At 40.2% G+C, this 16,276-nt stretch overlaps 1 protein-coding gene across 2 annotated transcripts in view; it reads right to left on the minus strand.

Moving 5' to 3' along the window:
- Positions 1-3,980: 3,980 nt before the first annotated feature.
- RANBP3L (RAN binding protein 3 like) overlaps positions 3,981-16,276 on the minus strand; it is a 46,197-nt gene continuing 33,901 nt past the window's right edge. For both annotated transcript variants that reach the window (XM_086629638.1, XM_086629637.1), the window contains exons 12-15: positions 15,289-15,409; positions 14,545-14,687; positions 11,155-11,321; positions 3,981-4,047 (exon numbers count right to left, since the gene is read on the minus strand). In XM_086629638.1, coding sequence (XP_086485764.1) covers positions 3,981-4,047; positions 11,155-11,321; positions 14,545-14,687; positions 15,289-15,409 — 498 coding nt within the window. The remainder of the gene's footprint in view (positions 4,048-11,154; positions 11,322-14,544; positions 14,688-15,288; positions 15,410-16,276) is intronic.

Genomic DNA, 16,276 nt, shown 5'->3' on the forward strand with positions numbered 1-16,276 from the left:
AGAATCCTACAGGGCAGGTAGATGAACACATTAGCAGGTGTAGTCTGATTGAATTTCTGATCCCAGATTCTATCTATGCTTGCTTGGATTTTGCTTGCAACGTATGTACTCTCATCAATGATTACATAGTTGGGTCATATAATTTGCTTTTAAATTCCAAAACGGAGGAGGACACTTCAGAAAAAGCAAAATAAATCCATTTAGTCTTATGAATGCAAATTATTGGAAGTTTTTCACACAAAACTAATGGCATGGAGCAAGCTTTCTTGTCCACGCTTTCATATGTTTTAATGAAAAGTAATTTACTTTTCTACTTTTCTTTGCACTCTTTGTTTATGCGAAACAAGCTACACCATCCCTGAAGTGGACTAACACAACTGACAACCATTTCAGAAGCAATTTGAATATGCTCAAACAGCTGCAGGCACATTGTTTTGTCAGAATAACTTTAGTGTTTGTGAAAGACGACTCAGGAATCTGAACTCCACTTTTTAGACAGACAACGGCTACAGAACAGGCAATGCATGCTTTTTCTAGATTTTCTTGCCAGCATGTCCCAGTGCTAGGTCTTCTAAAACCCAGCTAGGGAAAAGAGGATGCCGTTTCCCTCACTGTCATGTTGTACAGGCTGACAGTAGCACTGAAAGCAGTGTCAAAAGTGCTAAAGGTTTTCCCTGTATTCATTTATTCAGTAGAGACATTACCAAACTCTTAACTTCATACGGTTTGCCAGAACTAATTCAGAGGTCGCTAAAGATTGGGACATAAAAACCTGAGTGACGAGATTGAAGAGGTACAAACACCTCTGGAACGTAAAGTAAGCCATTTAGGCTATCCCATCCAAGTGGATTTAGCCAGAAACTCATAATCTTAGTGGCAGATATCTGCATATGTATCCTTATATTAGAAATTGTCAGTTTTCCCTCCTTTTGAAAATTATTACTGCACTAATACATAAAAGCTTCCGGTTGGGCATCCCTTAAGTATATAAATTATTCACTGGGATTTGTTAGAAATAAACAAACAAACAAACAAATAAAATTAATCTGAAAAAAAAAACTATAGAAGAACAGGGTGTGCCACAAACAGCAAAATTATTGATGTCTAGTTTCATATAGATTTGGGTCATCTCCCTACACCCCTCTTCAGGCCACACTAATCCTGTACTAACTCCATCCTTCCATGGTTTTCCTTTCTCCTCCCTCCCAGCAAATGCTACCGTGTGTTCAAAAGCCAGAACGCGCCACAGCCCCACAAGCCTCACAGAAAATACCAAGCTTATCCTAAAACTTTTTCCTCAAAGGATATTTTCCTCTGAGTTTTGTCACTCAACAACTGCCAATTTTCATGAATGGCTTAAATTGTCTGTGAGCTTTCTACCTCCTCCTGTCCAATTTTTCTTAAACTGAGCAGTGGTCTGGAAGTGGGTCTAACAGACAAATGGATGGAGTACATAACTGTTTACATCTTATTTCCTTAAGAAAACAGGCTTGAAATTCTGCAACATGGAAGGAACTGTCTGTAGAAAGCTCTAACTGGTACACAAAATAAGGCAACTAGTTAGGTGGAAATTAAAGCTGTAAGAAAAATTTTTTATTGTTCAGGCATAAAAATTGTTGCTCCAGCTGTCATAAAATGACAAACTTTACATTTTTATTACATATTAGCTTACCTTCAGTCTTGAGAAACAATGAATTTTAGTGCAATGAGACTAAACAGAATAAATAATTAGGATCTCAAGAGTAAAAATTCACACCATAAATATGCTTGCACATGCGTTTATTTATATGTCCTCTATTAACACAGTATCCAAACTCTTCCAAATAGTTAAACATCTCTTTTCCTCCTCAGCTTTTAGGAGACGTCGCTTCGTGTTTAAGAGTGTGTTTGTGCGCATGAGCGTGTGTGTCCACGTGTACATTTGTGTATGCCTGTAACGATCTTGGGAAGAGGCAGGTCAGAAAAGAGTTTGTTTGTTTGTGAATGATCACAAGCCGTATTCCTTATGCTGTGGGAGCAAACGGCAAAGTGTAAGTCCTATGTCTGCAAAAGTTCTGTTGTGCCTGCTCTGGAACGCTTCTTCATTTGCCAAGGATTTTACAGCTGTAGTAGAACTTAGAGGGATATCATGACACTCCAGTGCTTAAATCCTGTTTCACAGAAGGCTTTGATTATCAGGACAGACTTTGAAATCAAACTCTGCATTCAGTGCATAGCCAGCTGAACTCCAGGGCAAAGCTATCACCGTGACCTGTTGCTAAATACGTAGGGCTGCTGTGTTTTACAGCTGCTGAAGTTTTTATGACATGGAGCTTTGTTCCTGAGCATGAGTTGCCGCAATGAAATATGAAGGTCAGTGATGTAAATATTGTTGTGGTCAGGAATGAGGCTGATAGAAAAGGACACGATGTACAGCTAGTTGTGGAAAGAACATTTTTGTTATTGACAGACTGAAGAGTCAAAGAGAATTCCAGTGCTTCACTATACGACACAGGTGCCCTGTTGTGAAGCACTCCCCTTTTCCTGAAGGCAAAAATCCAGTCCCACTTGAGCTTACTGATCCAGATGCGAAATCAATGCCAGATAAGTGCTAATTTTGGCAGGCTATTTGGGATTCAGTATAATTCAGATTCTAGTTCAGCTTCATCGGGATGCTAACCTTGACAGAGCACTGAGAATTCGGGAAGAAGCTGGTACTCTTCCAACTTCATACGTATATTCAGATGGAAAACTAAACTGTAATTTGACTCTTCAGGTGTGATGCAGCTTTTATAATCAAGATATCGTTACAACTACCTTAATTAAAAGGACTTTGGATATTTCAGAACATCGTTTCAACTCTGAGGATGACAAAGAGATAATATTTGGTAGCCAACCACATACAAGGTGCAGAGAGTTGCAGCAGAATGATTACATACATAATTTCTTTTGACAGAACTAATAGAGAATGATTAGGTAGAAGGCAATAGTTTGTGGAATCAGTTTTACAGAGTGACTGGGTCTTTGGCACTGTTGGGATTATTGCACGTACTAGGATGTGTAACATATTCCACTATTTCAAGGAATGATGCTGTTAAGGGATAGCTACAGCTCAGGCAGAGGTAATCTCAGATAATCTCACACATTTAAGATAAATTTTTATGCAGATATCCAGTTATACTGTGCATGCATTTATTTGCCTACACCAAATGGACAATTAACAGTGCAGGTGCTTGTTTTGTGCCACTGAAAAGATGTTCATGAGTGCAAGCAGGTACACTTGTAGATCTTAAAGCTAATGTGCCCTCTAGAACTGGCTTGCAGATCTGCGTGGTGAATCCTCCTGGTGCTTGTGGCCGTAGAGGCAGATTGTGGTACTTTGCCCTTTAACAAAATTCTACAACCAGTATACAACTCCAGATATTTTCAAAGCAAACAGAGGAAAAACTTGCTATGAAGGCTGGTTTCCACAGGTCTTCGTCATGCTAAACTGCCGCTCCCAATTCTGCTTGTATGTGCTTACAAACGGGATGCTGAACGTCACCACACAATTTTAAATGTTTTCAGTGAAGCCTGATTTAAAGCTTTCCAAGTGTATGTTGTAAATAACAGGTGTAAAGTACCAAATATCTCTTCATGTATATTATTAGTTCATGGTTATGTGGTTTTTATCCATCAGTATGACGAACAAGCATACATTTCCCATAAAATTCCTTACTTTAATAATGCATCTAAATATATTTAATTCTAAAATCTGAAGCCTTTGTTGCACTTGGAAGCTGTTGTGTCATTCCTGTTTCAGTGCAAAGCAGGCCTACTGGAATCCTCAAAAGTGCATCTCAACTTTTTTTCTGAACATTAAGCTGTCCCTAAAATTAATCTTTGCTTAAAAGTCATAAAGCAAAATGCATCTAATTTCCTGCCTCCAGGGACTGATGAGTCAGCTTAGACATTTTGGGAAGATGAGCTCCCAGCCATGCTCTTGTAACCTCTGGTAGGTGTCATGAGCAGACTATGGACTGCCTGCAGTTCCATCTAGAATGATCTGAAAAAGAATTTTTTAAAAATCTTGCTTATTTGAGCATATTCATCTTTTGAAACAATCTGGCATTTCATAATACCAAAGCAGCAGGTTAAAGTCCGGATATGATCAGTTCCTGGTTTAGGTAAACATCTAACTAGATAACACAGGATTATTCACAAATATTTGAGCATGTGAATAGTGAATGAAGCCTGTGACCCCCCCTCCATGTCAATAAAGACAAGCACACAAGCACTAAGGATTCCAATGTCTAGATAGGACAATGTGTCTGGGATGCAAATCATCTCACTTTATACAGGGAACACTGTCTTAACACTTCTTGACAGTGGCTCAGTAAACTGTGAGAAATCCGACATATCTTCAAATAGCTCATTGCTTGTTACAAAGTACCCCAGGGTGGTTTTGATGTGTAATCTCTACCACTATGACTGGTCTGCAAGAAGAAGATACAGCTGACTACTGCCAGGCACGTAATATCACTGCCTCAGTATCTGCTTAAAAATTGCTGTGGCCATCTGGCCACCGCTAATACTTACTAAAAATTTTAAACTTAACAGGTGAAATGAAAGGCCTTGAGTTTGTCAGAATAAAATCTGATTTCCCTCCCTCTCTTTCCTGATATGTCAGCATTTAAAGACAATCAGAGAGTTACTTGTCTTTTCTCCTCTTCTTTAGATGTTAATGGTATCTGCTGCAAAGAATACAGAAACTTGGGCTCCAACAAAGAAGTTAATTCTTAACTTTTCCTCAGTTTTAATCAGTATCGGGGGGTGTGTGTGAGATTTATGTTTTGAAATCCTTAACAATTGGTAAGAATTTAAATTAAATTGACAAGAAACGTCGAACAAAGATAGCAGTTTTTCAGTAGCTGCCATGGTGTTACTGAACAGTAGTTCCTTTAAGAACTTTAAAAGTATTATACCTAGAAATAAAAAAAAAAGCTCTTGTAACATTTTAAATCTTGATAAACACCAGCAGATGAGAGAGTCCTAATGAGGCCAACATGGGAGGTATGTGTATAGTGGACTAGAAAACATCTCTAAAATAAAATAAAGGTTGCACTTCTGTGATGTGACACTGTCTGGCTCTCAATACCAGTAGTCTCCAAATTCCATGCAATTCTTGGTGGATCCATATGGGACACACTATGTCTTCGCACACTATGGCTTTCTCTTAAGGTCTATGGCTACATATGGAGAGGCTTCTTGGGACTTACCTAGTCCCAAGCATCTTTGAATTCACTCTAATAGCTTGTAAAAGAAAATTCCATGCCAGGAAGGAGAGGACACCTCAATCAAAAGAGAAAAGCCCTCAGTAAGGGTGAAGTTAGAAGATTTAAGAGAGTTATTGGTGAGGGGCAGTATAAGATATAACGCATAAAACATTTCTTTGCCTAGTGACACTGTCTTCATTGTCCCTCACATGTACTTTTCCAGCTTCTCTTTTCCCCCTCAGGGATAAAAATAAACAAAGTCCTGCAAAATCAGAAAAGGGAAAAGGACGGAAAACATAAGAACCATCCTACCTATAGCCCTATGCTATTTTACTGCTATGACTGACATTTCATACTCCCCTGTGAAAGAAATGCCTTATGCCTCTAACAAATAACAATTCTTTCTAGATACTAACAGGGTTATGACACTTTAAGGACCTTCTGCTCTTTCTGATGATCATGATGGGAAAAAAAAAAACCCTGTTTCTAAATGTAAACAAAATGCATTCTTTTGGAACAAGGGCAAAAGCTCCTTATGGCTATGAAGAAAACATGGAAAAATCTCTAGAAGTGTCAGAAGCAAGGAGTAACATTTTCAGAGACATCTTAGTCACTTATGGGTCTAAGCAGTGACTTCAGATCACTTGCTACCAATGGCTAGGTATTAGCGCTCTAACAGATCCACCTTCTGGCAGGATGATTTTTTGAGCCTGACATAGATACCTCGTTTGTTTGTGCTGCCAGTGGAAAGAGATGGACACCATGGAATAGTTGCACAGTGTCCCCTAATTTATGCATATTAGCAGTGCAACTCAGTACTCCTAAATGGTGAATTTGTAACAGCCTGTAGTCAAACTGCTTGAAAAACAGGAGTAAGAAGACTTTGTCTGCACAGATACCTGACATGGGTCTGCCAACATACACGAAAGCCCCAAATCAATGGTTGACATCTATTAGCAAAGCAGGAGGAGGTAGAGGCAACAGTTTGACACAGAATCATAGAATCATAGAATGGTTAGGGTTGGAAGGGACCTCAAAGATCATCTAGTTCCAACCCCCCTGCCATGGGCAGGGAAATCCTCCACTACACCAGGTTGCCCAAAGCCTCATCCAAACTGGCCTTGAACACCTCCAGTGATAGGGCATCCACAAATTCTCTGGAAAACCTATGCCAGTGCTTTATCACCCTCAGAGGGAAGAATTTCTTCCTTAGATCTAATCTAAACTTAGGAAGGGCTGTAGATGTAGTTTTTCCTAGACCTCAGTAAAGCCTTTGATAGTTTCTCATAGTGTTCTGGTTGAGAAACTGATAACTGCTGGCCTGGATAGGCACACCCTCCTTTGGGTTAAAAACTGGCTGGACGGCCGGGCCCAAAGAGTGGTGGTAAATGGGGCTAAATCCGGCTGGAGGCCGGTCACCAGTGGGGTTCCCCAGGGCTCAGTGCTGGGTCCAGTTCTGTTTAACATCTTTATCAATGACCTGGATGAGGGGATCGAATGTACCCTCAGTAAATTTGCGGACAACACCAAGCTGGGAGGCTGTGTCGATCTGCTCGAGGGTAGGGAGGCCCTTCAGAGGGATTTGAACAGACTGGATCGTTGGGCTGAGGCCAATGGCATGAGCTTTAATAAGGCCAAGTGCAGAGTCCTTCACTCGGGGTATAAAAACCCCAAGCATCGCTATAGGCTCGGGGAAGAGTGGCTGGAGAGCTGCCTGGCGGAGAAGGACCTGGGGGTGTTGGTTGACTACCGGCTTGATATGAGCCAGCAGTGTGCCCAGGTGGCCAAAAAGGCCAATGGGATACTGGCGTGTATCAAGAATAGTGTGACCAGCAGGAGCAGGGAAGTGATCCTGCCCCTGTACTCGGCACTGGTGAGGCCGCACCTGGAATATTGTGTCCAGTTTTGGGCCCCTTGCTTTAAGAGAGATATTGAGCTCCTGGAGCGAGTCCAAAGAAGGGCGACTAAACTGGTGAAGGGGCTGGAAAATAAAACTTATGAAGAGAGGCTGAGGGAGTTGGGGCTGTTTAGCCTGGAGAAGAGGAGGCTGAGGGGAGACCTGATTACGGCCTATAAATACTTGAGAAAAGATGGTGGGGAGGTAGGGGAAGGACTCTTTACATTAGTGATGGGTGATAGAACAAGAGGAAATGGGCATAAGCTTAGTCAAGGGAGATTCAGGTTGGATGTTAGGAAGTATTTCTTCTCTGAAAGGGTTGTCAGCCACTGGAATAGGCTGCCCAGGGAGGTGGTTGAGTCCCCATCCCTGGATGTGTTTAAGAATAGGGTGGATGATCTACTTGAGGATATGGTTTAATGGGGATTAGGGATGGTTGGACTCGATGATCTCTAAGGTCTTTTCCAACCTAGAAATCTATGAATCTATGAATCTATGAATAAACCTACCCTTTTTCATTTTAAAGTCATTGCCTCTTGTCCTGTCACTACACGTCCTTGTCAAAAGTCTCTCTCCAGCTTTCCTGTAGGCCTCCTTTAGGTACTGGAAAGCTGCTATAAGATCACCCTGGAGCCTTCTCTTCTCCAGGCTAAACAGCCCCAACTCCCTCAGCCTGTCTTCATAGCAGAGCTGCTCCCGCCCTCTGATCATCTTCGTGGCGCTCCTCTGGACACGTTCCAGTAGCTCCATGAATCATAGAATCATAGAATGGTTTGGGTTGGAAGAGACCTTAAAGATCACCTAGTTACAACCCCCCTGCCATGGGCAGGGAAACCCTCCACTACATCAGGTTGCTCAAAGCCTCATCCAACCTGGCCTTGAACACTTCCAGGGATGGGGCATCCACAACTCCTCTGGGCAACCTGTGCCAGTGCCTCACCACCCTCACAGTAAAGAATTTCTTTCTAAGATCTAAACTAAATCTACCCTCTTTCAGTTTAAAAACAATTCCCCTTGTCCTATCACTACGTGCCCTCGTGAATCTCCAGCTTTCCTATAGGCCCCCTTGAAGTACTGGAAGGCTGCGATAAGATCACCCTGGAGCCTTCTCTTCTCCAGGCTGAACAGCCCCAACTCTCTCAGCCTGTCTTCATAGGAGAGCTGCTCCAGCCCTTGGATCATCTTTGTTGCCCTCCTCTGGACCCGCTCCAGCAGCTCCATGTCCTTCTTGTGTTGGGGACTCCAAAGCTGAATGCAGAACTGCAGGTGGGTCTCAGAGAGCAGAGTAGAGGGGCAGAATCCCCTCCCTCGACCTGTGTCACTCATTGCAGGACACACCCTAGACACAGGCCTGTAGGGTGCTAGGTCCTTTTTATCCACAGGGGTCAGGTACCACTCCTTGCCTACCAGGAGACCAAGCTCCCTTACTAGGCTATTCTATGTGCCTGGCTAAGGGGAATTCTCTGTTCTGTTTGTTGAAGCAGATCTACCACACATCAAAGAATGTAAGGCTTACAAGTCCAAGGAGGGGAAAAATGAAAGGGGAGAGTCATGCATCTGTGGCCAGTGGCATTTCCCTCAGCAGGGAGCACTTTTGGTCCAATCATTCACAAATTGTCATATCAGCATTTTTCATTGCTTTATTTGTTAAATTATCTAGTGAGAAACTTTTTCATATGGGTAATAAAGAATTCTGCTGGTCTTTCCTCAGCTAGATATTACAAAGACAACTGGAGGCAAACATAGTTACAATACTTAGCAGAGAAATGAATTAGCAATGAAAGAAATGGAAGAAGAGATTTGCTTGACTTTGGTCAGCCTAGAAGATTGCTGTCTGGTCTAAATACATTTCCTCAGTTCACCTTGTAGTCAGTGGGTAAAGATAAATATTTCCCAAAGAGTTCTTGATCCACTCTTAAAATCTGTTTAAAGATGAATTCTTCTGTTTCTCTCCATTTATATTTAGAACAATTTGTTGGTAAAAATATCCAGGCTGTAACTGGAGAAATACGATCGGATGAAAATATCAGGTACAGCAACTTATTCTTTATGGAATTTATGAAATTAATATCTCTACTTGAAAGTAAAGCAATGCAATTAATTTTTTTTAAAATGGAATAAATGTCTATAATGCATTTTAAAATGGTAGAAATATCTCTACTACCTTATACACTGTCCTCACAAAAAATTAACATCCTGTGGATGATATAGTGAAGAATTCTGTGTAAAAAATTCTAACAAAAATGTCTTGCAACCATGTATTTTTCTTTCTGTTTTGGAAATGGGAGTTCCAGGGACAGACGTGTAAGATGTGAGTATCTGCATGTAAAGTGGAACTTGGATACCAGGAACTGAAATGTATGCACAATTAAAACCTCATGGTTCTGCGAATAATAGAAGAGATTAAGATAATCAGGAAATACTAGAAGTCATCGAAAAAGCACTCGAAAGGGGTTGTTAGAACTGCTGTCAGTAACCGGACGTGGATGAAGGACAGATGCTTAAACCAAAAGGTCAAGAAAAAACAGCACCTGACACTCATATCTCCAAATCTGTTTGCTGGCTCCATCTGAATATTTGTATCAGAAGTCTCTGCAAATCAAAATAAATATTTAACTTGTAAATCCATGCTCCTACACTAGTTTGACATTCCCTTTTCCCTTTTTTTTTTTTTGTTTTTTGTTTTTTGTTTTCCCCTAAAAGAACAAAGAGTTCTTATCATCAATAATTCTGGAAAGGAATCAAGCTCCATCCAGAGTTTTTCAAGTTACCAGAAACTCTTTGTAAAGTCAACAGAGACTATTTAGGAATTACAGAGGGAATGTTTGATTATCTGAGAGCAATTCAGGGAGTTCTCAGAGCTAACAATTTTCCCATTTCCTAAACAGAAAAAAGGTATTTGTGAGAAAATGTTGTATAAGAGCATCATGCTTTGTTTAGAGCACTGAAGGCTACTGGAATGTAGATAAACAACAATTAATAGTGGGAACAAGCACTGTAAAATGCCATCTGTTTGCCTAAAGGGGAAAAAAAGACTTTTTCCTTAAGGAAGGAGTCACTGGTACTTGTTACTCGTACATAACTAGATTCTTGTTGAATAATTGTTAACAGGAAGAGTTTACAGTATAAGGACAGTATGTGGCTCAGGTGAAGAGGGAAACTAACGCTATGAGCAACTACTCAAACATGCCTGCTGTAGTCCTTCTATTACAAAATCAAATTTAATTGGCAGTTCCTGTATCCACTGCAGGAATTTGGCACAAGCAAGTGAATTCACCCCAGAAACATAACTTCTCTTTTGCTGAGATAGAAGAGCCTTAAGTCCGACAGCTTTTTCTGCCCTGCTTTCTGCAAATGTGACCCCAGCCTTGTTGTGAGCTGTATTAACGGCTTCTAGAGAAGGATTAAGTCAGCAGCTTGTTCTAGTTGCATTCTTCCCTCTGAGGAGCCTGTGTTTTTCTTATGTGGAAGAAAGCTGGCAAAAGTGATGTATAAATCTTGACCTACAAATTTCTGAGTGAGGTAGTTGTTACAGCTGATCAAGAATCAGTGATTTAATGAAGTTAACCACTGCATAATAAATATCTCAGTACACACATTATGCTTCTAGCCATTAGTAACCACCTAAGCACTGATGTGAATGGACTCAACTTTCACTTTCCGAAGGAACAACTAGTATCTCAATACCTGTAGTCGTTTCTACTTAAATATACTGAAGAAACCTTTAGGTAAAGCTTGACAATATTAAAATTTCTTAACCCTCAGCCTGTTTTCAAGAGAGTATTCCATCACTATAAAGATGCAGTAAATTGATCTGGCAAACCCTTGCATTTTAACAGTATTAAGTCAAAATGCTAAACGGAATTATCCTCTTCTACCTGAAAAGGGGTATCTATAACAGATAAATATTATAGTCAGCATGAAAAAAAAAAACCACAATTTTCATTGCTCACAAGAAAATACCATGAAAAGATTACAGCATTCCCAGGAAAATTTCAGCTTACCAGATGCACTGCTGCTCACCTTTTCTCGTCATCTTCATCATCACTATCACAATTTAATGGCTGAAAAGCTATTTCTGACTCTGTGTCTACTTGATTAGCATCTGGCTCTTGCTCAGCAAAGCTTCGCAATGCCACAAGGCGGTGATATATTGCTGCATACAGGTGCCCAGTGTCTTTCGAGCTTGCCTGCAGAACATAAAACGCATACAGTCCAAGCTAATCAAGAAAAATCTCAGTTTTTCACGGAGAAGCTGACTGAGAAATTTTCAAAAGTAAAGATCTATATTTTGTCCTTTTTCATTTCAGAAAATAAATACAAATAATGTCAAGTTCCTTTAAGTAGTCTGAGTTTTGTAGCCGTTGATTATTTTCTCTGTCGTTACAAGAAACATAAGCTTAAACATTATTATTTCCCCTGAAGAATGGCTCAGTTTATACTGAATACTTGATATTCCAGACAATTCCTGAACACGATTCTAGAAGTAAGAAAGCACTGAAATTTTAATATATGTATTGCATTTCAGTTTGCAGAATAAATAAGAATTTTAAAACCTAACTACAAAAAATTATTTGTGATTCTAGTATTTAAAGATACCATGAGTTCTGCTCCTATTGTTGAACAGAAAATGAGCATCATCCAGAGGGTACTAAGAAATGGAGAAGACAGCATTTTGTCGGTACATAAAACCTTCAAGCAGCTATATCCTGAGTACTGTGTTTCATTCTGGTCATCACATCTCAAGGATATAGTACAATTGCAGAATGTAAAGAGAAGGGAACCAAAAATGGTCAAGGATGTGGTGCAGCTCCTCATGTAGAGTTGAGACTTTTCAGTCTAAAGAGATGGATGACGATGTGGTATAACTCAGGATTTCAAAATTATAAAAGCAGTGGATAAACTGAATGTGGTGCAGCTGTTTGTCAGACCACACAATAAATGCCCTAGGGTACACTCAGTGAAAGCAGTAGAGTATCAGGGTAAAATAAAGTGCTTCTTCACAGAGTCATAAGAACTTCTTGAATTTGCTGCCTCAGGAGAGAGTGGGGACAGACAGCATAAACTAAAAACAATAGGCCAAAAATATAGTATTGAAAGTTTAAAACAAAAGGAATTAGAAAAATCCAGGGACAATCATTTCACAAATAGATAGCACAAGAAGCACGTAGGGGTGAATGCTGTCAAATCCCTAATACAGCACCTAGAGACGCTGGGGGCTGATGAGGTGAACAGACCTACAAAGTGGCCATGCTTGCCTGTGCTTCCTAAAAGCACTACATTTGGGCACTGTTAGAAGTGCCAGTAGAGTACTTCTTACTTTCTTCTAAAGCAGATCCTCTACTAGAGAGTAACTGAATGCATATGGTCTTCTGTAGCCCAGTTCTAGACTTCCGTGTATCATGTGGAGTCATTTCTATCTGTATCACTTGACAACAGGAAGAAATATGCCTTATTTGAATTGGAATGACGCATTTCAGTATGTACAGGTGGAAGAGCTAGGCAAATTGGGAAGCAGCAGCAGATAATGGTTGCCTTCTGTGCTACACAGACTCACGGCAGCAAACAATTCTCTCCCTACAGCCAGGCAAAGCAGCAAGCAATTCACAGTTGTTCAGGTGTCTCAACTGCAAATGCAATTCTCAATGGACAAATCTGAGCTCTGAACATAACATGGCTTTTCAGGAAACGCAGTGTCATAAATATGGAAGAGGGAGGTATTCAGTCTGATAATTTCTATCTGTAGCTTTCGACTTATCCATTCAAAAGCCAGAATTCCTCTGTCCCTTTAATCTAATATGAACTCTGGCTTCTGCCAAGAAGGGTGGACTCACCTCCGTACATCCTCTGACTCTTCATTTCTACCCTCTCCATTGTGCCAGTACCACCACCAGGGTGATCACAGGGTGAATAAAATCAAGCTAAAAAATAACTTGGGAAAGCAAAAAAAAACCCCACCCAGATCAGTTCTCTGAACTGCCTCACTCAGAGCTGTGCAAATTCCAATGCCACCAAAAGCAGGAAGAAACAAGCATGAGGGGAGGGGGCAGGGTCAGCCCTCTGTGCATACCTGAGTGAGTACTACAGGACTAACCTAATGGAATCTTGTGGGCTGCCTCCTTTGTAGTCAGCATCATAGGACTGTTCTCCCTCGAGAAGCCCTTTGGATAATATCCCTGAACCAAATGCATCAATCACTCATGTGACATGAGAAAAACAAATTTAAAAGGCAGTTAAAAGTATCTGCTGGTGCCTTGGAGGAGTGGGCCCCACTGACTACTAGACCAGCCTGATTTACGTTCCAAGGCTTTGGTGATGCCTGCTGGGTGTCTCACACATTGACCAGTTTGCCTTCCACACTCAATAGTCGCGGTGTTAGTTTGGCTGGATACCAGCTATAGGGATGGATACCAGCTGCTTCAGTGATGACTGCAGAAGCAGCTTCCTGCAGCCCTTGCCACACAAATACAGCTGTCATATGTCTCAGTTTCCTAATAGGTATCTTTTTTACTGTCCAGAAGTACCAGGACAGAATTTAAGGAATGCTTTCATCTATATACACTAGAAAAACTGTGCATCGCAAATGGAAATCTAGGACATTTCTAATTCTCACATGCAGACCAGCTGTGCAGCACAGCTGTAGTTAAGTCAATCACTGTTTGGAAGTGATAGACTTCAGTGCTTGCAGATACAGTGCGTGGTGCTCTGCTTGTGTATGGCATGTGATGCCTCCTGGAAGTGGTGACTTATTTTTCTTGCCCAGGAGGCTGAACCCTCCCCAGAAGCGTCTACTGGGGAAATCGGAGACGTCCTTAAACTCACATAGATGCTCACTTCCCAACCTAGGACATATGTGCTATTTATTTGCAAATAAGTCCACTACATTTCCATCCTCAACTTACCAGCCCCTGCTGGAGAACACCAGGATTCCCAAGACTACAGCATTACATAAGGTGACACTGCAAAACCTGTGTTCCTCCTCACCTGAGAAACAGAGGTCCTTCACTGCATGGATTATTGCAAGCATTGTGTCAACCACGGCATGAAGCTGCTGCCTTGTATCGAAGTAACTTGCAAATAAGTAACTACCTGTGTAGAAATTCTAACAGTGTTGCTGTTAGAATTAAGAAAGAGTAATTGCTGCATGTGACTAGAATTATATCCATTCCATTGGTGGCACGTGAAACAGAGTGTGGAAATGTTTGTCCTAAGGCTATATCCCATCCTCACACCTTTTTTTTCTAAATACCAAGGGACAGCGCTTCTAACTCATTTCATAATAGCCATGTAACAGGTAAGCTAAGCAGAGCCTGACGGAGCATCAGAGGCCGTTTGCTAAAACCAAAGCCTCAGCAAGTCGTCAGAATCTTAGATGAAATGAGGATTTGGGTGGGGTTTTTATCTCTTGCTTACCTGAATTAGAAATACTTGAACAGAGTGGTCCTCTTGGTCTGTTGCAGTGAAGCACAGGCTCTTTCTGTTTGCTCTTTTTATGACCATTCGATCCCAGAGTCGGGTGTTGAGAATCAGTCTCAAGCTGCCTTGATTTCGCATGACTAGAATAAGGTTTATATATAAAGTTATTGGAAATGTCTTCATTTTTGCTGCAGCAGTTTCCTCTAGCACTTCTATGCAACTAATATTTTCATGAATTATTCTTTTTAATTTGTTCTAAAACCTGATATGGTGAGATATTTTTTTAAATTATTTTTTAACATACCAAAATATATTTGTTTCTTTCAATACGTCTGGCACAAAAGCAAATAATCTGCAGAAACTGCGAAATACAGTACAAAAAAATGACAGCACAGTAAAACCAACATTCCAGAAGTGACTTGAAACAGTGCTCCTGGACAAGCAGAATCAACAAAGAGCAAACTGTCAGACTGGTGACTGAGCTAAAGATACATTGCAGAAGAAATACACAGAACCTGACAACCTATGCAAGCATGAGTGTACAAACAGTGAAGAACGCCCACTGCCTCGGTCCAAAACACAGCTGACTTTACCAGGCAATGTTAAAAAGATTCTCGGCAGCTTGGCTGAAATATGGCTGGCTACTCACTTTTAATGTTCTGAAATAAACTTATTCTAGCCAGTAATAGTACAAGTTATTTTGTGTTTTGTGTATATGTTACTTTGTTATTTAATTCTTACTTAGCCTTGACTGCAACATTCCACGTTTATTGCTAGAAATGTCATTAAGCCTCAGGGATCCTCTGCCTCTTTCAATCCAGGTTAAAGAAAGCTTATGAAATACAAAGAGCTTGCAGTTGATCTGAAAGAGAAATACATGATGGAAATTGCCAGCCAATGTTAATTTTACTGGTTCTAAAACTTTATGTTTTTAAACCTTTTGATACAGCTTTAATACACCCATATGCATGTATACAAAGACAGATATATAGATACATCACTATTATTACTTCGAATGAAATGGCTCCCAGATCTGTGCTAAACTTTCTCCTAGTCATGGAATGCATCTCACTTTACTTTTTCAATTACTTCATCTTCATTAACTCTTCATTGGTGATATCCACTAACACGGCTGAATTTGTTGCAAGTGCTCTACAGTCTTATTCCCTCACTCATTAGAAACATTATGCAGCCCAGGATACCAGTACCACTACTAGAAGAGTACTACTCCAAAGTAAACTTTGGAGTAAAACTTCGATGTTCTGACAAGACAGAAGATTTAATCGATATAATGGTGTGACTTTCGATGTTAAGATTTTTTGAATTATATACAACGTCGCTATTTTCTGAGAAAATAACATTTTGAAGATGAAGCATAGCAAGATATGTCCTGCCTGGTCAGAAAGATAATTTATATTTTAGATGAACTATAAAACTAATTACTTTGACAAAACATTGTTTTTTTCAAAAAAAAAAGTTTTGTCATAAAAAAATCTTTATTCAAATCACTTCCAATTTTGAAGTTTTAGTTACTGCTGGTTCACTGTGTAGATACTTATAAAACATAACTGTAGAATGAAGTTCTGAAGCGGTCACTTACTGAAAGGCACTATAAAATGAAAATATAATGAGAAAAAGAAAATATCAGCCTACAGAAAAATGGGTTAGCAGAGGCAAATCTTTAAAAAGTGAAAATCTGAAATATAAACTAAAGTTATTTTCAGATTGC

The sequence above is a fragment of the Tauraco erythrolophus genome, chromosome Z (genome assembly GCF_009769465.1).
Source record: "Tauraco erythrolophus isolate bTauEry1 chromosome Z, bTauEry1.pri, whole genome shotgun sequence".
NCBI lineage: Eukaryota > Metazoa > Chordata > Aves > Musophagiformes > Musophagidae > Tauraco > Tauraco erythrolophus.